Source organism: Suncus etruscus, chromosome 14, assembly GCF_024139225.1.
Source record: "Suncus etruscus isolate mSunEtr1 chromosome 14, mSunEtr1.pri.cur, whole genome shotgun sequence".
Classification (NCBI taxonomy): domain Eukaryota; kingdom Metazoa; phylum Chordata; class Mammalia; order Eulipotyphla; family Soricidae; genus Suncus; species Suncus etruscus.
This window is the reverse complement of record NC_064861.1, coordinates 30,751,151-30,772,405: the sequence shown is the minus strand read 5'-3', so window position 1 is coordinate 30,772,405 and position 21,255 is coordinate 30,751,151. Positions and strand designations below refer to the sequence as shown.

Sequence of the window (21,255 nt, the reverse complement as noted above, 5' to 3'; positions counted from 1 at the left end):
CAGATTTTGTTTTTCATTTTGGGCCACACCAGCAGCACTCAGGGATTACTCTGTGCTCAAATACTACTCCGGGCAAGTTTGAGGGACCATGTGGGATACCAGATATCAAACCTGGGTTGGCCATGTGCAAGCAAATACCTGCTAAGTAAGTGCTCTGGCCCTGAAATCAGATTTCTTTCTTTTTCTTTCTTCCTTTCTTCCTTTCTTCCTTTCTTCCTTTCTTCCTTCCTTCCTTCCTTCCTTCCTTCCTTCCTTCCTTCCTTCCTTCCTTCCTTCCTTCCTTCCTTCCTTCCTTCCTTCCTTCCTTCCTTTCTTTCTTTCCTCCTTCCTTCCTTCCTTCCTTCCTTCCTTCCTTCCTTCCTTCCTTCCTTCCTTCCTTCCTTCCTTCCTTCCTTCCTTCCTTCCTTCCTTCCTTCCTTCCTTCCTTCCTTCCTTCCCTTGCCACTCCCTGCAGTGCTCAGGGGTTACTCCTGGCTCTGCGCTCAGAAATCACTCCTTACAGGCTCAGGGGACCGACCATAAGGGATGCCAGGAATTAAACCCAGGCCTGTCCAGGGTTGACCGAATGCAAAGCAAATGTCCTCCACTGTGCTATCAGATTTCTTTAGAATGATGTTTGGGACTAGAGTTTAGAGGAACTGGCAGGCTCTGTATTTTACTCCTAGCTGTTTGATTAGATATAGCAATCATTTGCATAGAATAACAACTTTCAAATAGTATTTTAAGTTTGGAAATGCTAGGCTATATTTTCTGTAGTCCAGAGAATTCTTTTTTTTTGGGGGGGAGGGATGCTCAGGCGTTACCCCTGGCTCTGTGCTCAGAAATCACTCCTGGGCAGGCTCAGAGGACCTTATGGAATGCTGGGGATTGAATATGACTCAGTTCCTGGTTGACCGTGTGCAAGCCCTACTGCTGTGATACTGCTCTGGCCCCATCCAGAGAATTCTTTTTTTTTTTTTTTTTAACTATATTTATTGATAAATTGATTGATTGGTTGTTGGGCCACACCCAGTGGTATTCAGGGGTCACTCCTGACTCTGCACTCAGAAATCACCCCTAGCAGGCTGTGGGACCATATAGGTGCCAGGTATCAAATGGGTCCCTCCTGGGTCTGCCACATGCAAGGCAAATGCCCTATCGTTGTGCTATTTCTCTGGCCCATCCAGAGAATTCTTGAAGTCTAGAGAGGTAAAAAGAAGAGTGAGGGGCCAGAGAGATAGCACAGCAGTGTTTGCCTTGCAAGCAGCCAACCCAGGACCTAAGGCTGTTGGTTCGAATCCTGGCGTCCAATGTGATCCTTCATGCCTGCCAGGAGCTATTTCTGAGCCAGGAGTGACCCCTGAGCTCTGCCGGGTGTGACCCAAAAACCAAAAACCAAAAAAACAAAAAGAAGAGTGATAGATACTTTGCATGACTAATTCTCTCCTGAGAGTTATCTCTCCGGCCCTGAACATCTTAAGTTTAGTTTTAGTTTTATTTGATTACATATTCCTTGGCACCAGTCAAAATGTTTTTATTTTGCTAAAAAGTTGTGTTTGGTTTGCTGGTGAGCTAGTCCATTGTTAATGTACTTGATTTGCACGAACCTGATCCCCGTTCAAGAGCTGCAACCTACATGATCCCCCTGAGCACTACCAGGAGTGATGCATTAGTGCAGAGCCAGGATCAGTCTTGAGTACCTTTGGGCGTGCCTACCCCTACCCCCAAACAAAAGTTTTGGTTTTGGGTTTTTAATCCTGAGAAGTACCCCATGGCAGCACCCAAATCAACCAGCAAAACAAAAACTGTACTATTTCTCTGTCCCTAGATGGAGGTTTTATTCTCTCTCTCTCTCTCTTTTTTTTTTTTTTTTTTTGGTTTTTGGTTTTTGGGTCATACCCGGCGGTGCTCAGGGGTTACTCCTGGCTGTCTGCTCAGAAGTAGCTCCTGGCAGGCTCGGGGGACCATATCGGATGCCAGGATTCAAACAATTGTCCATCTGCATGCAAGAAATATGCCCTACATCCATGTTATCTCTCCGGCCCTAAATGCAGTATTTTTATTTTTGTGTGTGTAGTGGGGGGACACTCAGTGATACTCAGGGGTTACTCCTGACTGTACTCTTGGTGTTGCTTGAGGGATGATATGGGATGTTGGAGATTGAATTTGGGTTCGCTGCATACAAGATAATTTCCTACCTACTGTACTGTTGCTCTGGCTCTAAAATGTAGTTTGTTTTTATATCCTGTACTGAAAATATTTTTTAATAGTTTCTCATTAAAATTGAAAGAAAAGGTTGTACTGGTGCTGTAAGTTTATGAAATAATCTTGTGGGTCTTTTTGGGGGGAGGGGTTGGGCCATACTTGGCGGCACTCCTGGCCAGCCGGCCACCTCTGGTCACTGTATGGTATGTCAGAGATCAGACCCAGATCGGCCGTGTGCAAGGCAAACACTCTACCTGCTTTGCTATCACTCTGACCACTCATGAAATGATTTTAATTTGATACATTGGATGGAAAGCTTGCAAAAATATTACATGTTGGGGCCGGAGAGATAGCATGGAGGTAAGGTGTTTGCCTTTCATGCAGGAGGTCATCGGTTCGAATCCCGGCCTCCCATATGGTCCCCCGTGCCTGCCAGGAGCAATTTCTGAGCCTGGAGCCAGGAATAACCCCTGAGCACTGACGGGTGTGACCCAAAAACCACACACACAAAAAAAAAAATATTACATGTTTCTAAAGAAAAATATTTTTAATTGACATGTAGATTGTGCTAACTTGTTCGTTTCGAATTCCAATTTTTATTTGAATATTACATGGTCCCAGACGTTCCAGAAGCAGAGAAAGAGATAGGAGTCGGGAACGAAGAAGATCTCGAAGTCGAGACAGAAGGAGATCAAGGAGTAGAAGTCGTGGCCGGCGATCGCGATCCTCTAGTCCTGGCAATAAAAGCAAGAAAACTGAGACGAGGTAAGTGTTATTATTGCTTTATATATGCCATGTGGGTTCAGAATTGACTTTTTCCAGCCTGAAATTTATTTTGGTAGTCTATAAAATTTGGGGCTGGAGCAGTGGGTAGGGTGTTTGTGTTACATGCTGTCAACTCAGGTTTGATACTTGGCACTGTTTATGGTCCCTTGAACCCTCCAGGGGTGATCCCTGACTTTAGAGCCAGGAGTAAATCCTGAGCATCATTGGGGTGGCCTCTCCATTCTCCAAGGCTATGAAGTTTGTAATTGGTTTGGAAAATAGTAGGTTTTGTTTGTTTATTAGCCTTGTAAGCTATCTAAAGTACCAATCCTGGAGGAAAAACATCTAATTTGTTTAAATAAAACTAAAATACTCGGACCCGGAGAGATAGCAAGGCGTTTGCCTTGCAAGCAGCCGATCCAGGGCCAAAGGTGGTTGGTTCGAATCCCGGTGTCCCATATGGTCCCCCGTGCCTGCCAGGAGCTATTTCTTTTTTTTTGTTTTGTTTTGTTTTGTTTTGTTTTTTAGGGCCACACCCGTTTGACGCTCAGGGGTTATTCCTGGCTATGCGCTCAGAAATCGCCCCTGGCTTGGGGGGACCATATAGGACACCGGGGGATCGAACCACGGTTTGTCTACAGTCCATCTACGCTAGCGCTTGCAAGGCAGACACCTTACCTCTAGCGCCACCTTCCTGGCCCTTGTAACAATTCTTGATTGCAGTCAGGAGTGATCCCTAAGCACTGCAGAGTGTGCTGCCGCTGCCCCCCGCCCCCGGTAAAGTAGTAATGGGAGGTTAGAGCAATAGTACAGTGGTTAGGCCATTTGTCTTGTATGTATCTGATCCTGGTTGTAAACCCAGCCTCTCATTGTCCCCCACGCATTGTCAGAAGTAATTTCTCAGTGCAGAGCCAGGAGTAACCCCTGAGCATCGCTGGTTGTGACCCTAAAATAAAACCAACAACAATAAAAAGGCAGTAATGGATGATGATGTTTCATTCTCTTTCTGCTCTCCTTTTTTAGAAGATCTAGGTCCAAAGAGAAAACAGATAGTGGAGAAAGTTCTAAAGAGAAGAAAAAAGACAAAGATGACAAGGAGGATGAAAAAGAAAAAGATGCTGGCGTATGTTAACGAATTTAGATGTATCACTTCAAGCTCAAAATAATAATTTTCTTTTCTTCAGTGATGTCTTTTCTTTGCACTTTTTAAAAATGCTCAGTTTATTGCACTAGCTAGTTTCCTTTTTTATTTTAGTCCCCGACCCATTCAGCTCCCTTTTTTGTATTTTGAAAACTTGTTTGCAATATCACATGGATTAAAACGGTTAATTCTTCTTTTCTTTTGTGTTTTATTTCCCCCCCAAGAACTTTGATCAGAATAAGCTAGAAGAAGAAATGAGAAAGCGAAAAGAAAGAGTTGAAAAATGGCGAGAAGAGCAGCGTAAAAAGGCCATGGAAAATATCGGAGAACTGAAAAAGGAGATTGAAGAAATGAAACAAGGGAAGAAATGGAGTTTAGAAGATGATGATGGTACATCTATTTAACAATCTACATAGCAGCTTGTAGAATATTCTAGAATTATGAGTATTTTATTTACTTATTTATTTTTGGTTTGGGAGCCACACCTGGTGACACTCAGGGGTTCCTCCTGGCTATGCGCTCAGACATCGCTCCTGGCTTAGGGGACCATGTGGAATACTGGGAGGTCGAACCCAGGTTTGTCCTAGGCTAGCGCAGGCAACACAGACCCTTTACCACTTGCACCACTGCTCTGGCCCCGAATTCTGAGTATTGATGTTTAAATTTTTTTTTTTCGGGCCACACCCATTTGATGCTCAGGGGTTACTCCTAGCTAAGCACTCAGAAATTGCCCCTGGCTTGGGGGGACCATATGGGATGCCGGAGGAGGGGATTGAACCTTTGTCTCGATCTTTCGTTGGCTAGCGCTTGCAAGGCAGACACTTTACCTCTAGCGCTACTCTCTGGCCCCTTAATTTTAAGAATATTTTGTTGTGTTGGGGCTAGAGCGGTGGTGGCAGGGGTAAGGCATCTGCCTTGCCTGCGTTAGCCTAGGGCAGACCGAGGTTCAATCCCCTGGCGTCCCATATGGTCCCCCAAGCCAGGAGCGATTTCTTTGTTTCTTGTTTTTTGGGCCATACCAGGTGATGCTTAGGAGTTACTCCTGGCTATGCACTCAGAAATCACTACTGGCTCAGGGGACCATATGGACCCTGGGGGATTGAACTATGGTCTATCCTAGGTCAGCGCAAGCTAGGCAATTGGCCTACCATCTGTGCCACTGCTCCAGCCACTTTGCTTGTTTTGATTTTTAAGTTTAATTTTTTGGGTCATACCCTAGCTCTGTGCTCAGAAATCTCTCCTGGCAGGGGCCAGAGTGGTGGCAGAAAAGATAGGGCATTTGCCTTGTACGTGTTAACCTAGGATGGGCCCCTGTTCAAATTCCAGCATCCTCTATGATTCCCCAAGTCTGAGTGACTCCTCAGTTCTACCAAGTGTGACCCAAGAAACAAAGAAAAAGTATATATTTAAAATATAAAAACAAGAAACAAAAAATGTTTTATGTTATTTCAGATGATGAAGAAGATCCTGCAGAAGCTGAAAAGGAAGGAAATGAAATGGAGGATGAAGAATTAGATCCTTTAGATGCTTACATGGAAGAAGTGAAAGAAGAAGTAAAAAAGTTCAACATGAGAAGTGTAAAAGGTGGTGGAGGAAATGAGAAGGTATGGAATTTTGTTATTACAAGACAGTGCCCTACCTGCCGTATTACCACTTCAGCCCAAAATTTACATTTTTTAAAGCTGAATACATTAATCCATCTGCCAACAGCCCCCAAACTTTCCGGCCAGGGTTATCTCTAGAAGGACATGAACCTCACTCAAGGTCATGAAGAGTATTATATAGGGAAGGGACATGGGAATGTTCTAGCTTTCTGATGAGCTTAAAAATGATTGGCTATGGTGCAGGGGTACCTTCCTACTGCTCCCTTGTGTCCTTTTCTCTTAGGCTACCTGGTATGGCCAGGTAGCTTGGGGCTGTATTAATGAATATAGGCTTCAGGAAATCTAGCTTGTGGCTTATACCATGTAGTTCTTACAAAATGGCATCTCTCTTTGTTTAGAACCCAAAAGAGGCCTGCCATATAGCCTTTACAAAATGATGTCACTCCTTGTTTGGAACCCAGGACTCCACCTTCCTCTTCTTTTGGACCTGAGCCAATTCTGATTTCCTTGACGTTCCTAGTCCTTACTTATGGACACATACTGGGACCTTAGCGCAAGCATATTACCTGTGCCTATGCATGCTTGAATAAAACAGGTGATGAAATTAATTATGCAAGGACCTACTAAGAAAAGGATTTACATTTTTTAATTTTTAGTTTTTTGGTTTTTGGGTCACACCAGGCAGTATTCAGGGGTTACTCCTGTTCTATGCTCAGAAATCACACCTGGCAGGCTCGGGGAACTCTATGGCATGCCAGGATAGAACCACCATTTGAACCACTGGCTGTTCTGCATTGGCTGCTTGCAAGGCAAACACCCTACTGCTGTGCTATCTCTCTGGCCCCAAGATGATTAATTTTTTTTTTCGTTTTTTTTTTCCCTTTTTTTTTTGTGTGTGTGGTTTTTGGTTCACACCCGGCAGTGCTCAGGAGTTATTCCTGGCTCCATGCTCAGAAATTGCTCCTGGCAGGCAAGGGGGACCATATGGGACGCCGGGATTCGAACTGATGACCTCCTGCATGAAAGTCAAACGCCTTACCTCCATGCTATCTCTCCGCCCCCCCCCCTTTTTTTCTCTTTTTTTGGAACACACCCAGTGACACTCAGGGGTTACTCCTGGGTATGCGCTCAGAAATCACTCCTGGCTTGAGGAACCTGGGAATCGAACATGGTCCATTCTAGGATAGCACCAGCAAGGCAGATCTTACCACTCCACGCCACTGCTCCAGCCCCAAGATTACTTTTTTTTTTTCTTTTTTGGTTTTTGGGCCACACCCGGTGACACTCCGGGGTTACTCCTGGCTATGCACTCAGAAGTCATTCCTGGCTTGGGGGACCATATGGGACGCCGGGGATCGAACTGCAGTCCGTCCTAGGCTAGCGCTGGCAAGGCAGACACCTTACCTCTAGTGCCACCATGCCGGCCCCCAAGATTACTTTTTTTGTTTTGTTTTGTTTTTGTTTTATCGGCCACACCAGTTTGATGCTCAGGGGTTACTCCTGGCTAAGTGCTCAGAAATTGCCCCTGGATTGGGGAGACAATGTGGGACACCGGGGGATCGAACCTCAGTTCTTCCTTGGCTAGCACTTGCAAGGCAGACACCTTACTTCTAGCGCCACCTCACCGGCCTCAAGATTACTATTTTTATAGTTAATTTTTTTTTCTTGTCTTTTGGGCCACACCTAGGGGTGCTCAAGGATTACTTTCTGGGTCATGCTCAGGAATCATTTCTGGCAGGCTTGGGGAATTTTACCTTGGTTGGCTGCTTGCAAGGCAAGTGTTCTACCAGTTGTACTATAGCTCTGTTCCCATTTAGTTAATCTTTTCTTTTAAGATTTGTATTAAAATAAATTTGGGGGGGCGTTGGGCCACACCTGGCACTTGGGAGTGGTTACTCCTGGCTCGACACTCAGAAGATACTCCTGGCAGGTTTGGGACCATATGAGATGCCTGGGATCAATCCTGGGTTGGTCCTGGATTGGCTACATGTAAGGCAAATGCCCTACTGCTGTGCTATCTCTCTGACCCAGACATTGAACTCATTGTTTCATTCATTTGGGTACTTTATTAAAAAATTTTTTTGGGGGGGGGGGTTTTACGGGCCATACCCGTTTGATGCTCAGGGGTTACTCCTGGCTAAGCGCTCAGAAATTGCCCCTGGCTTGGGGGACCATATGGGATGCCAGGGGATTGAACCACAGTCCTTCCTTGGCTAGCGCTTGCAAGGCAGGCACCTTACCTCTAGCGCCACCTCGCCAGCCCCTAGAATATTTTCTTCATCTCTGTATAGTGTATTTGGGGGAAAGATACAGTTTTTTTGTTTTGTTTTGTTTTTATTGTTCTCTTAATTTAGAATTTTTTGGAGGGAGGTTGGGGTCACATCTGATGCTCAGGAATTAATCCTGGTGGTGATTTGTGATTGAACCTGGGTTGGCCGCATGCGAATGTCCTACCTGCTCTGGCCTCCAGAAGATTTTTTTTTGCATAAATACTTAACTAAATATATTTATAACTATATTTATATAAGATCCAGGTAATTTTAGGTCTAATTATTATTTCAAAAGTCACTCTTACATGGGGCAGAAGTTAGTAGAACGACAGATAGTACGTTTGCCTTGCACTTGGCCAACCTGGTTCAATCCTTGGCGTCCCATATGGTCCCTGACATCCCCTGAGCACTGTCAGGAGTGATTCCTGAAGAGTGAAATCCAGAAGTAAGCTTTAACTACAGCCTGTTGTGATCCAAAATTCAACCACAAAACTAGCAAGAGGTCACTTTTGCAGTGCCAGAGAGCTATAATAGGGTTACCTGTTATACACTTTGCTTGCCTGTGGCTGATCTTCGTTTAATCCTTAGCACTGCATATGGTCACCTGCTCTACCAGAGTGATCCCTGAGCGTAAAGCCAGGAATAAACCCTAAGCACTGCCAGACTGTGGCCTAAAAACAAACAAACAAATACAGTGATTCCTGGACATTGACGAGAAAGCTCAGTTAATTCAACGGGCTGACAATACTTTTGTAGTCAGAAGGCTCAGGTCTGGTCTCTGACACCATTGGGAGTGGCTTTCAAAGAATGCCTGGTGTACCTTCCTCTCTTTCCCTTTCCCACCCCCTTAAAGTTAATCTTGTGGCTAGGGGAGTAGCTCAAACAGTAGAGACCCTAAAAGTAATTGAATACATCACTTATCCTCCTTCAGCTTAACCTTCAGTTCTGTCAGATTGCTCTGAGCACCACCAGGAATGGCTCTTTGTTCCTATTTTCCCCAAAATAAGAAAAGGCTTTAATATATAAGAAATTACATGTTAAAAAAAAAGAAAAAGAAATTACATGTAAACCTGTCACCAAACAATATTGCAGTTTTCATTTTATGTAGTGGAAATAAGGAATAAACGTTTTATTCCATTTTTTAAGCAATTTATTTTTATGTTGTCGCTGGCAACTAAGTTAAAATACATTGAAATTATTTTTTGTTCTGTTGTTAAAATTTCTATTTGAAAAGTAATTTTATTTTTCTTCCAGAAGTCTGGACCAACAGTCACCAAAGTTGTCACTGTTGTGACAACCAAAAAAGCAGTTGTAGATGCTGATAAGAAGAAAGGTGAATTGATGGAAAATGACCAAGATGCCATGGAGGTAAATCTTTCTTTAAAAATAAAACTGCCCTGAGCACCACTAGGCACAAAATAATTTATTATATATTACTTGTTACAACAGAGTGGTAAGTGGAATTATAAAATAGTTCAGTAAAATATATTGTTAAAATAGTTATATCTCTGTATGGTGATACTAAAGTCATTGAGAATTTATTGAACCGTTTTGCTAATTGAGCCTTCTGTATTACTGTTTTTGCTTATTGAGTTTAGTGGGTTTCTATGAAAGTTTACAATTTATGCTTTTCTTGGACTGTCAGCACTGTGAAATAGATGTTTTATGGCTACATATAGGAGCTCCAGGATCTATCTGTGTAATGGGATTGACTGTTGCCCTGCTGCTCCCATAAGAGGTCCTTTAAATTTTCCACTAAGAGACAGTTATACTCATGAGTTTCCTTGGCTTGGTTTGGAGTCTTTTCTCAGATTAGTTTGAAACTAGGCTGTTTGCACGGTGACAGCTATTTCCTTCCCTTTTTTTTTTATTTGTTTGTTTGTTTGTGGTACTAAATGGAAATATTCATTAGGAGCCATTGATGGATTTGTGCTTTTAATAAATGAACTTTCTAATAAGAGCAGTTCTATTAATTCTCAATACCATTATAGCTAAATAAACAGTTGTCAGAGCATTTTGACATCATTGACGACATGTTCACTTTCTGGTTTCTTCCTGTACCTTATCAGCTGTATATATAATAGATAGATATTTATGTACCTAGGTGTGTGTGTGTGTATATATATATATATGTATGTATGTATAATAGGTAGATAGATAGGTAGATAGATAGATAGATAGATAGATAGATAGATAGATAAGAAATAAAGTGAGGGCCAGAGAGAGAACACAGTAGATCAGGTGCTTGTCTTGCATGTAGCTGACCTGGGTTTGATCCCTGGTACACCATCAGGAGTGATCTTCAATCAGAACCAGGAATTAGCCCTGAGCACTGAGGGTTGTGGCTCATAAGTAAAAAGAAAGAAATGAAATGATATAATGAGTTAAGTGTCTTCATATTCTTCTTCATTATAAAAGTTCAGATAGGGGTAGAAAGGGGAGAGTACAGGAAGTGAGGTGCTTTTAGCTGACTTCTAGTTCCATATCTGATACTACATATAGTCCCTCCAGCACTTTAAGACTACTGAGCACAGAGTCAGTAATCACTCCTAAGCATTGCTTAAGTTTGCGAACTGCCCAAACACTACTGCCTAAATTTATATATATTGAAAATGTGGCACTTATAACAAAACATGATTTCAAGTTGTATCAAAGTTATTTATTAGCTTCATACTGTTTCTAGAACTTCCTGTAAGGGACAACAAAGAAAAAAAAAACTCAGTTGAAAAATTCAGAAAGTGCCCAAAAACCAAAAAAAAAAAAAGAACGTGGGGCCAGTGAGGTGTTGGCGCTAGAGGTAAGGTGTCTGCCTTGCCAGCGATAGCCTAGGACAGACTTTGGTTTGATCCCCTGGCGTCCCATATGGTCCCCTAAGCAGGAGCTACTTCTGAGCGCATAGCCAGGAGTAACCCCTGATAGTTACCGGGTGTGGCCCAAAAACCAAAAACAAAAGAAGAAAAATTCAGAAAGTGAAAACTCAAAATTTCCTGAGGAAAAAAGTTACAAACATTGTTTCCCATAGAGAGAAAATACTAATAAATTTATCTTTTTTTTCTTTTCTTTTAGTATTCTTCAGAGGAGGAAGAAGTTGATCTTCAAACAGCCCTTACAGGCTATCAGACAAAACAGAGAAAGCTTTTAGAACCAGTTGATCATGGAAAAATTGAATATGAACCATTTAGAAAAAATTTTTATGTTGAAGTTCCAGAATTGGCCAAAATGTCTCAAGAAGGTAAATTACTTTCTTTCATTTATTGAGCACTGTGGGAATAGGACAAATTTCATTTTAAATTAAAAATCTAATTAAAAAAATAAGATCACGGGCCCGGAGAGATAGCACAGCACGTTTGCCTTGCAAGCAGCCGATCCAGGACCAAAGGTGGTTGGTTCGAATCCCGGTGTCCCATATGGTCCCCCATGCCTGCCAGGAGCTATTTCTGAGCAGACAGCCAGGAATAACCCCTGAGCACCGCTGGGTGTGGCCCAAAAACAAAAACAAACAAACAAAAAAAAATTAGATCACTATGACATACAAAGTTTAAAAGTTGCTGACTTTTAGTCATACAGTGTTCCAACAACTATTTCTTCACCAGTGTTCATTTCCTACCACCTTTTCCCCAGTTATTCTCTCATTCACTCTCATCCCCATCCTCAGCCTGCCTCTATGACTGGCTCGCTCTCTCCCTGTCTCCTCTTCCCCCTTCTTTCTCTCCTCCCTCCTCCCCCTCTCCCTCTCCCTCTTTGTGGTTTGCAACACTAAAGGGGTATCCTATATATCACTTTACTTTTAGTACCCAGTTCTTGTCTAGAGTGATTATTTCCAACTATTATTAGTACTTTACTAGTGGTGAATGTGGATTGGCATGGATTGATGGATCAAATGTAGGAACAAGAAATTACTGCTTAAAAATGTTGTTTTGGGTTTCAGAGAAAGTACTGCAGGTAGGGCATTTGTCTTGCACGTGACCAATGTGGTTTCCAGCATTTCATATGGTCTCCTGAGCCTGCCAGGAGTAATTCCTTAGAGCATGCTGTGGGTGTGGGACTTGCCCTCCCAAAAGCTATTTATTATTTTGATTTTGAGCCATACCCAAAGACGTATACACTCAGGGATCATTATTGGGAGATTATCTGGGGAGCCAGGGATTGATCCTGGGTTGACTGTGTGCAAATGGCAAGTGCTTTGCCTAGTGTACTATCACTCAGGCACCAAATTTAACATTTTTGTTTGTTTCGGTTGCAGCCAGCAGTGTTTGTTGTTGACTATGCTGGCTCCTTGCTCTTATAATCACGTCTCTTGATGTTTAGACAATCATGTCATGTCAAAAAAAAAAATCAAACTCTGGGGCCAGAGAGATAAGCACAGCGGTAGAGCGTTGCCTTGCAAGTTGCCAACACAGGATCAGCATTGGTTCGAATCCCAGCATCCCATATGGAACCCCGTGCCTGCCAGGAGCGATTTCTGAGCACAGAGCCAGAAGTAACCCTGAGCGCTGCCAGGTGTGACCCAAAACAACAAAACAAAACAAAAATCAAACTCTGGGCTCTAACACGAAGTATGTGCCAAAATCAATCTGGTGTGATGATAGCCTAAGTTTCTGGAGCACATGTTTTGCATGTATGTGGTCCAAGTTCTGTCCCTAGCAATGACTAATCCCTTTCAGCACAGCAGGGAATGACCCTTTAACATTGGAGGGTATGGTCCTAAAATCAAGAAATGATGTTGAGGTGACATAATTATTTGGTGTTTTTGTTTTTTTTTTTCGTTTTGGTTTTTGGGTCACACTCAGCAGCACTCAGGGGTTCCTCCTGGCTCTACGCTCAGAAATTGCTCCTGACAGGCTCGAGGGACCATATGGGATGCCGGGATTCGAACCATCATCCTTCTTGCCTATGTGCAGCCAACCCTGGTTTTGTTTGTTTTTCGATTTTTTTTTTTTTGTCTATCCTGTGATGCTCATGGCTCTTTCCTGGTTTTATGCTCAAAAATCACTCCTCGCTTGCTTAGGGCACCAAATCGAGGATAGCCACTGCAAGGCAAATATCCTACTTGCTATACTATTTCTCTGATCCCAGATAGCTTTGAATTGATCGGTGCCCTCAGCGTGAGATATAGACTCCCAGGCACTGCTGAGTATGGTTCTTAAGTTTCCTGAGCACTTTTGAGGTGGTTTGGGTAATTGCCAGCACCATAGGGATCCGAATAGCACCGCTCAGTTCATTTTTTGTGATGAACATTAGCTCCACTTGGCCAGGTTGACCAAGAATCACCTACAGGGACCCTCTGGAACCCTGAGTACTTCCACCCCCAATAAAAAGAGGGTAAAATTAATTTAGGATATTTCATTGAGAAGTGTGTTTTTATACATATCTTTTTGGTATAATTTTTTAAATGCCCATTTTGTGAAGCTCAGGTGTTATTATTTTTTTCCTCAGCTATCATTCATTTTTTTTTGGGTCACATCTGGCACGCTCAGGGGTTACTCCTGGCTCTGCACTCAGAAATCACCCCTGGCAGGCTCAGGGAACTATATGGGATGCTGGGATTCGAACCACCCACCTTCTGCATGCAAGGCAAATGCACTACCTCCATGCTATCTCTCCGGCCTCCTTTTGGATTTTCGGTCCATACCTGTTTGATGCTCAGGGGTTACTCCTGGCTAAGTGCTCAGAAATCGCCCCTGGCTTTGGGGGACAATATGGGACGCCGGGGGATCGAACCGTGGTCTTTCATTGGCTAGCACTTGCAAGGCAGACACCTTACCTCTGGCGCCACCTCACCAGCCCCAGCTATTATTCTTGACTGCATTACTCTAAATTACTTCTTCATGAGCTGGAGAGATAGCACAGCGGTAGGGTGGCCAAACTGGAAGGGACACAGTTCGATTTCCAGCATCGCATATAGTGCCCCTGCCAGGGTAATTTTCTGAGTGCTGAAGCCAGGAGTAGAGTCCCTGAGCACTGCTGGGTGGAGCCCCAAAACCAATCAACCAACCAATCAATAAAGTTTAAAAAAAAAAAAAAGGAATTACTTCTGACAATGCTTGGGGATTGTATATGATGTTGGGTATCAAACCTGGGTTGACGTATACAAGGAAAGTACCCTTCCTGTACTATCTGTGTATCCTCTTATTGAGAGTTTTGAGTTGAAAATAATCTTACTGTAATGTTAGGAAATATCCAGTTCTTTCTAGAATTTAGATTAGAAACCAATGTGAATTTGTAGTAGTGGTGAAGTATAAAATAATCTTGAGTGCCTCTTATTTGGAGAACAGGTCTTTGTATTACTTGTCCATGATAGTTCTTTTATTTTATGTTTGCAATTTATGATAGAATGTAAGCCAAATTCTATTATTAGAGTATTACTTTTCACCCTTAGTTAATTAAAACAGTAATTTTACTTTTCTCTGAAATACTTATTGTTATAGCAAAGTAGAAGGTATTACTAGAGCTGTATTTATGTTTTTAATCTGCATTTTATTTTGTAGAAGTGAATGTATTTCGGTTGGAAATGGAGGGCATTACAGTTAAGGGAAAAGGTTGTCCCAAACCAATTAAATCTTGGGTTCAATGTGGAATTTCCATGAAGATTTTAAATTCTCTCAAGAAGTAAGTGGTTTAGGATTGTCCGCATTTTCCAATAAATTGCTAATCTAATTAATTGTGCACAGACATCTTCTTTAGTCATTTTTTACTCATTTTTAATAATGCATTGAAGTTCTATTTTTATAATAATCTTTCTTATTAAGGTTTATAGTTCCATGATTTTTACTGTATTTGTGGGATGGTACAGTTATAACAATAATCTAATATTGGGGCCAGAAAGGTAGAGTGGAGGTAAGGCATTGCCTTTTGCGCAGAAGTATGGTGGTTCCAATCCTGGCATCCCATCTGGTCCCCTGAGCCTGCCAGGAGCGATTTCTGAGTTTAGAGCCCCTGGGCCCGCTGAGTGTGACCCCAACCCAACCCCCCCAAAAAAACCCTAATATTATTTATTTGTGTTTTTTGTTGTTTGGGGGCCACACCCAATGATGCTCAGGGATAATTACTGATTCTATACTCAGAAATTTGTCGGAGAGGTAGCACAGCGGCATTTGCCTTGCAAGCAGCCAATGCAGGACTTAAGGTGGTTAGTTCGAATCCCAGCATCCCAGATGGTCCCCCGTATCTGCCAGGAGCTAATTCTGAGCATATAGCCAGTAGTAACCCCTGAACATCGCCGGGTGTGGCCCAAAAAACAAAAAGTGAACTCTATACTCAGAAATTAGTCCTGGCTTTGCTTGGAGAACCATATGGGATGCCGGGGATCAAACCTGGGTTAGCAGTGTACAAGGCAAGCACGCTACTTGTACTTTTGCTGTGGCCTCTTTATCTAACTTGTTTTTGAGCAGTGCTCAAAACCACACCCAGCATTGCTCAGGGTTATTCCTGGTTCTTTGCTCAGAAATTTTCTGGCAGCAGAGGGGACCATATGGGATGCCGGGATTCAAACCACCATTGATCCTGGGTTGGCTGCTTGCAAGCCAAATGCCCTACCACTGTGCTCTCTCTCTGGCCCTTGCCCCTTTATTTAATTTAATTTTTTTCTCTTTTCTTTTTTTTCCTTTTTTTGGGGGGGCCTTTATTTAATTTTAAAACAATATTTTTATTTCCAGAGAAGATCTGTTTTTAGTATTCTTTTTCCTCCTGAACTCAGGATGACTTTAAAGTTTCTTCACTTGCCAACTATGTTTTGTCCAAGAAGTGCAAGTACCTTGAATTCATTATATGTGTCTGATCTTTTAATCTGTTTTTGCATGCTTAGAAACCTCTTACTGTTAAGAAATTGTCCTTTACCCCATGTACTTCATGTTGTTACATGATTCCACATGGGATTTTTTTTTTTTTTTGGTTTCTGGGTCACACCCAAGCAGCGCTCAGAAATCGCCCCTGCCAGGCATGGGGAACCACATGGGATGCTGGGTCAAACCACCATCTGTCCTGTATTGGCTGTGTGCAAAGCAAAAGCCCTACCACTGTGCTATGACTCTGGCCCCCCCACATGGGATTTTGAACCACAGTTTAAAAACCCACGTTCCAGGCAATGAATAACATACTTTCTTTTTCGACTTCCCTATTCTAGACATTTAATGTAAAAAATGACCATGTTAAAGTTCTTTTTTGACTGGCTTCTTTCACTTTAGTGTAATATTTTCTTTTTCTTTGTTTTTGGCCCACATCCATTTGATGCTCACGGGTTACTCCTGGATATGCGCTCAGAAATCCCACCTAGCTTGGGGGGAGCATATAGGATGCCGGGGTGGGGGGGGATTAGGCTCTAACCTCAGTCTGTCCTAGGCTAGCGCTTACAAAGCATACGCCTTACCTCTAGCGTCACCTCTTTGACCCTAGTGCAATATTTTCAAGGTTCTTGTATATTGTAGAATATCTCAGTACTGCATTCTTTTCTACCAAATGATGTATAGCATGATTTTAAAAACTACTCTTACTGGGCCCTGAGAGATAGCACAGCGGTGTTTGCCTTTCAAGCAGCCGATCCAGGACTAAAGGTGGTTGGTTCGAATCCTGGTGTCCCATATGGTCCCCCGTGCCTGCCAGGAGCTACTTCTGAGCAGACAGCCAGGAGTAACCCCTGAGCAACGCCGGGTGTGGCCCAAAAACCAAAAAAAAAAAAAAAAAGAAAAAAAGAAAAAAAACTACTCTTACTGATCTTTAAGTTTTCAAAGATATCAAATCTTATTTTCCTTTCTATTTTTAAGGCATGGTTATGAAAAACCCACACCCATCCAAACCCAAGCAATTCCTGCTATAATGTCTGGAAGGGATTTGATTGGCATTGCAAAGACAGGAAGCGGGAAGACTATTGCTTTTCTTTTGCCTATGTTTAGACACATTATGGATCAGAGGTCATTAGAAGAAGGAGAAGGACCTATAGGTAACATTTCTTTCATTGAACTTTTTTATATCAGTCAATTTGTAAGATCTGATACTTTATTACAGTATTTATTATAACAATAAAGTCTTTATGTACATTTCCTTTATCAAGTTGGCACTTTGGGGCTGATTTCCCCTTACCAGCAGGTGGAGTGAGAATCTTCAGAGCTCTGGAGTGACATCTTGAAGTACAAAAACAGCCTCTCCTGGCACAGCTCAATTTTTAATCTCTGACTCGGCAGGTAGACTCCTCATGCATCTATCTGTTTACTTATGTTGAGATTTGTTCTTAGCCAAGTATTAATGGATCTATCAACTCAACATAAAACATTGTAAGGAAATGGTTTTTTGATCTCAAAGGCTCTTTTGCCAGCATTTCACTCAGGATGATGTCTTAAGATTCCAATTTCTTGATTGATTTGGCAGCTACTTCTTCAAATTTGAGTAGGATTTTGGAAAGTTGGTATTCTCCTCTGAAAACGGGGCACAGGTCAGCATATGTCTCCTCTCAGTGCCCTCAGACCAAGTTTCTTTCTGGAAGCCAATGTGTGTCTGCAGCTCAGTGAGTCGCTTGATACCTTTGCTCTGTTATTTGAAGTGGAGAACGTTTGTGTACATGTTCTATTCATCCAAGTATTTTCTTGAGTGTTGATGGTGTGTAACTTACATTTATCTTCCTTTAGCATTGTCTTTAAATCTACTTTAGGTTACCTACAGCACAACTTCTTTTGTTATGAAGCTTTTAAACGAAGTTTTGAGAGGTGCATAAAGCAAAAATTATACTAAGACCTGAACTTTATTGTAGTTGTTAAATTAACAGTTTAAGCATGACCTCTTAGACCTTGGGGGCTAGACTTTGACATGTCTATCTTTTCAGCTGTCATCATGACTCCAACTCGAGAACTGGCTTTACAAATTACTAAAGAATGTAAGAAGTTTTCGAAGACATTGGGACTTCGCGTAGTTTGTGTCTATGGAGGAACAGGAATTAGTGAACAGGTAGTTAAAAAGGAGCATTAACTCTCTTCATTCTTCAACTTAATACTAAATAAAAGTAATTTTTTTGGCTTATTTCAGTGGTTTGATTTGTAATTACTTAAAATTCTTTTTCTTATCTAAGAGATATGGGACCAAGGTGATAATGTCAGCATGCATATTTTGTGTACATATAAAAGTCAGACAAGCTAGAGGATTATGTTATGGTATTTTGCTTGCATTCTTCCACCTGAGCTTGATTCTAGCTTTGTATATGATCTCCTGAATACAGCCAGGAGTAAGGCCTAGACACCTCTGAAGTTATTCACCTTCTTCTCTCCCTCCAAAAAAGTCAGACAAAAATGTTCTGTTTTTTTTTTTCTTTTGGAGGCTGGGGTGCGGAATGACTACTCTCAGCCCTTTATATTCAAGGAGTCAACCTTGGATCTATGTCCAGGGATCACTCCTTACCAAGCCAGGCAGAGCATTTGTATGTTGTGGATCTACTAACCTAGCCTCTTGCATAGAAAGTCTTACTTAGTGCTTTAGAATTCTTTGAGCTATCTCTCCAGTATTCTGTGTTTTTAAAATGCTGGTTGTGACTTTCTTTTTTTCGCTTTTTTTTTGTTTTTGTTTTTTGGGTTTTTTTGGGCCACACCCGAAGGTGCTCAGGGGTTACTCCTGGCTGTCTGCTCAGAAATAGCTCCTGGGGCCCGGAGAGATAGCACAGCAGTGTTTGCCTTGCAAGCAGCCGATCCAGGACCAAAGGTAGTTGGTTCGAATCCCGGTGTCCCATATGGTCCCCCATATGGTCCCCCAGGCCTGCCAGGAGCTATTTCTGAGCAGACAGCCAGGAGTAATCCCTGAGCACCGCCAGGTGTGGCCCAAAAACCAAAAAAAAAAAAAAAAAAAAAAAAAGAAATAGCTCCTGGCAGGCATGGGAGACCATATGGGACACTGGGATTCGAACCAACCACCTTTGGTCCTGGATCGGCTGCTTGCAAGGCAAATGCCGCTGTGCTATCTCTCCGGGCCCGCCTGTGACTTTCTGACCTATTTATTTGAAGGGGTGGTAGTTGGTCACTTTTCGTGGAGTTCAGTGGCTGTTCTCAATAGAACTCACAGTTTACTTCTGTTGTTCTTGGAGGCTGTGTATGACAGGGATAAAATATGGGCCTCGTTCTTGCAAGTCACATACCCCAGATAGTAGAGCTGTCTCTGTAGCTTAACACTGAGGCATTTAATTACTTGATATACCATTCTCTTAGGTTTTTTTGTTTTTAGGTATGTAAAATTAAAACTGGTAAAATTTTCTAATTTTCATTTATTTCAAAGTTAAAAACACTTTTTCATTATGGTACTAATATTCTTTTAGTAGTATTCCAGCATTCCAAAGACTTTAGTAGGAAGCTTTAGAGTCTTAGATTAGAATCAGACATTGGCTTCTAAACACCACAAGCTGTGCTTTCAAATATGTGAATAAACATTAGCGATAAAGGATTTTTCAAATTTTATGATTTTCATTAGATTGCTGAGCTGAAAAGAGGTGCTGAAATTATTGTTTGCACACCTGGTCGAATGATTGACATGCTAGCAGCTAATAGTGGTAAGTCAGTGCTATTTTATTGTTTTTATTTCTCCTTTGAATTCTATACAATTTTTCTTAAAGGAAATTTAAGAAATTTTTCAAAGATCTTTTGTATTTCTTCTTAAAGCTGTGATCTCTTAAAATGTGTATTGTAACAAGCTTATTTTTGTAAACTTTTATAATATTTTTGTGATTTAATTTAAAACCTCTTTTCAGCACAGTGGATGGGGGTGGCAGACACGGTTTTGATTACCAACATCCCTTATGGTCCCCTGTGCCTGCTAGGATCGAATTCTTAGCACAGAGACAGGAGGAATCCCTGAGTGCCGCCAGGTGTGGCCCCAAAACAAAAATAAACTAAAGCAAAACAAAAAAATTTCAGAACTGACTTCATCTGATTCTTTTTAGCCCTTAATATAAACACAGATTCCTAAATCAGTTGTGTCCTGGTTTTGCTTGGTTATGTTGCACAGGGAGGGGATGTGGGGGGATAATGGACTTTTTTTGGTTATTTTGATTTTTCTTTACTGGAAGTAGTATTTTCTTACAATACCAGATAAATTAAGATATTGCAGCTTCAAGAAATTTTATATTTTGTAAATATTGCATGTTTTTAGCTCAAATGTTATGCTTTGTTAAATTATTCCCTATCAAAACTGTTACTAAACTGTTGACATTATTTAACTTCTGTGGAGAAAGGCCCTTCAAGATATATAGAACTGGGCTTCCGAGACTTAAATCATCAAAGGTAGGTAATTTAATGCTGTTCCCAATCTTGCAAATTTAATTGGAGCTGCATATTAGTATGGAATTTTTAAATATTAGAAAGCATATATTTGACTCATTGGTATTTTTCTGAAGAAAAGGCTTTCAAATGTTTTATTGAGTATTCAGTATATATGTACGTGTGTATTTACTTATTGAGTATTAGAAGATGAATATAAATGTTTCTAATAGCATTCTCCTTGAATTTCTGTATACTTTTAATTCTACTTGAAATTGGCCAAGTTACATAGATGCTGACGTCAGTGTGCTTGTATAGTATAGGACAAATTTTGGACTGAGTAATAATCTTATTTTTGTTTTCCACAATGCTTATTTGATTATTTCTTCCCCTGAAATTTATCTTGATTAATTTTGCATTTTTCTCTTGCATGTTTTTTCATTTCTATGAATAATTTTCATGCATATTTTTGCCCAGGTGATTGATTCCACAGTTGATAGAATTGCTTGTGTTAGTACTTTAGAAAATGTTTCTTGTATTTGTATTTAGTTTTCTCTGACTAAAATGACAATTCCTTTTTTTTTTAAACCAGAGGGAGTACTTAATGTACTGGGTTTTGTGTCTTTTAAAAGAAAATTCTAGTTATGTAATGCATTTGGTATTTTAAAGTTCTTGTGTAATGTATTACTTAGGGATTTTTGAGTAGCTTCTCATGAATATTTTAGCATTCCCACCAGAATTTCCTAGTTCTGTTACAGGTATAAAGTTATAGAGAGGTTTTCTGCATCTGAAATAGTTAGCACTGGAACTTGCTTTCCACACATACGCTGTAATCTCTAATATGTTTTTTCCTAGGTGATGCTGTCAGATAATGGCTGATGTGGCTCGATGCTTCATCTCAGTCTTAGTTTTATGATGTGTTTTGGAGAGGGCTGTTTTCTGAATTTTACAGGTTCTTCAGGCCCTATTATGGTATGCAAGAGATGAGTTTGACAAAATAAAGGGCCTCATATACCCATTGTCAGAAAGTATTTGCCATTAGATTAAGACATAGTAGACCAAGCTTTCTG

At 41.3% G+C, this 21,255-nt stretch overlaps 1 protein-coding gene across 3 annotated transcripts in view; it reads left to right on the top strand.

Annotated features, from left to right (window-relative positions):
• DDX46 (DEAD-box helicase 46) overlaps positions 1-21,255 on the top strand; it is a 53,953-nt gene that overhangs the window by 6,494 nt on the left and 26,204 nt on the right. For 2 of the 3 annotated variants that reach the window (XM_049786717.1, XM_049786716.1), the window contains exons 3-12: positions 2,806-2,949; positions 3,973-4,072; positions 4,315-4,480; positions 5,543-5,694; positions 9,219-9,332; positions 11,031-11,196; positions 14,453-14,573; positions 16,724-16,899; positions 17,776-17,897; positions 19,401-19,479. In XM_049786717.1, the coding sequence (XP_049642674.1) occupies positions 2,806-2,949; positions 3,973-4,072; positions 4,315-4,480; positions 5,543-5,694; positions 9,219-9,332; positions 11,031-11,196; positions 14,453-14,573; positions 16,724-16,899; positions 17,776-17,897; positions 19,401-19,479 (1,340 nt within the window). The remainder of the gene's footprint in view (positions 1-2,805; positions 2,950-3,972; positions 4,073-4,314; positions 4,481-5,542; positions 5,695-9,218; positions 9,333-11,030; positions 11,197-14,452; positions 14,574-16,723; positions 16,900-17,775; positions 17,898-19,400; positions 19,480-21,255) is intronic. The other variant, XM_049786718.1, reaches the window with a different exon arrangement.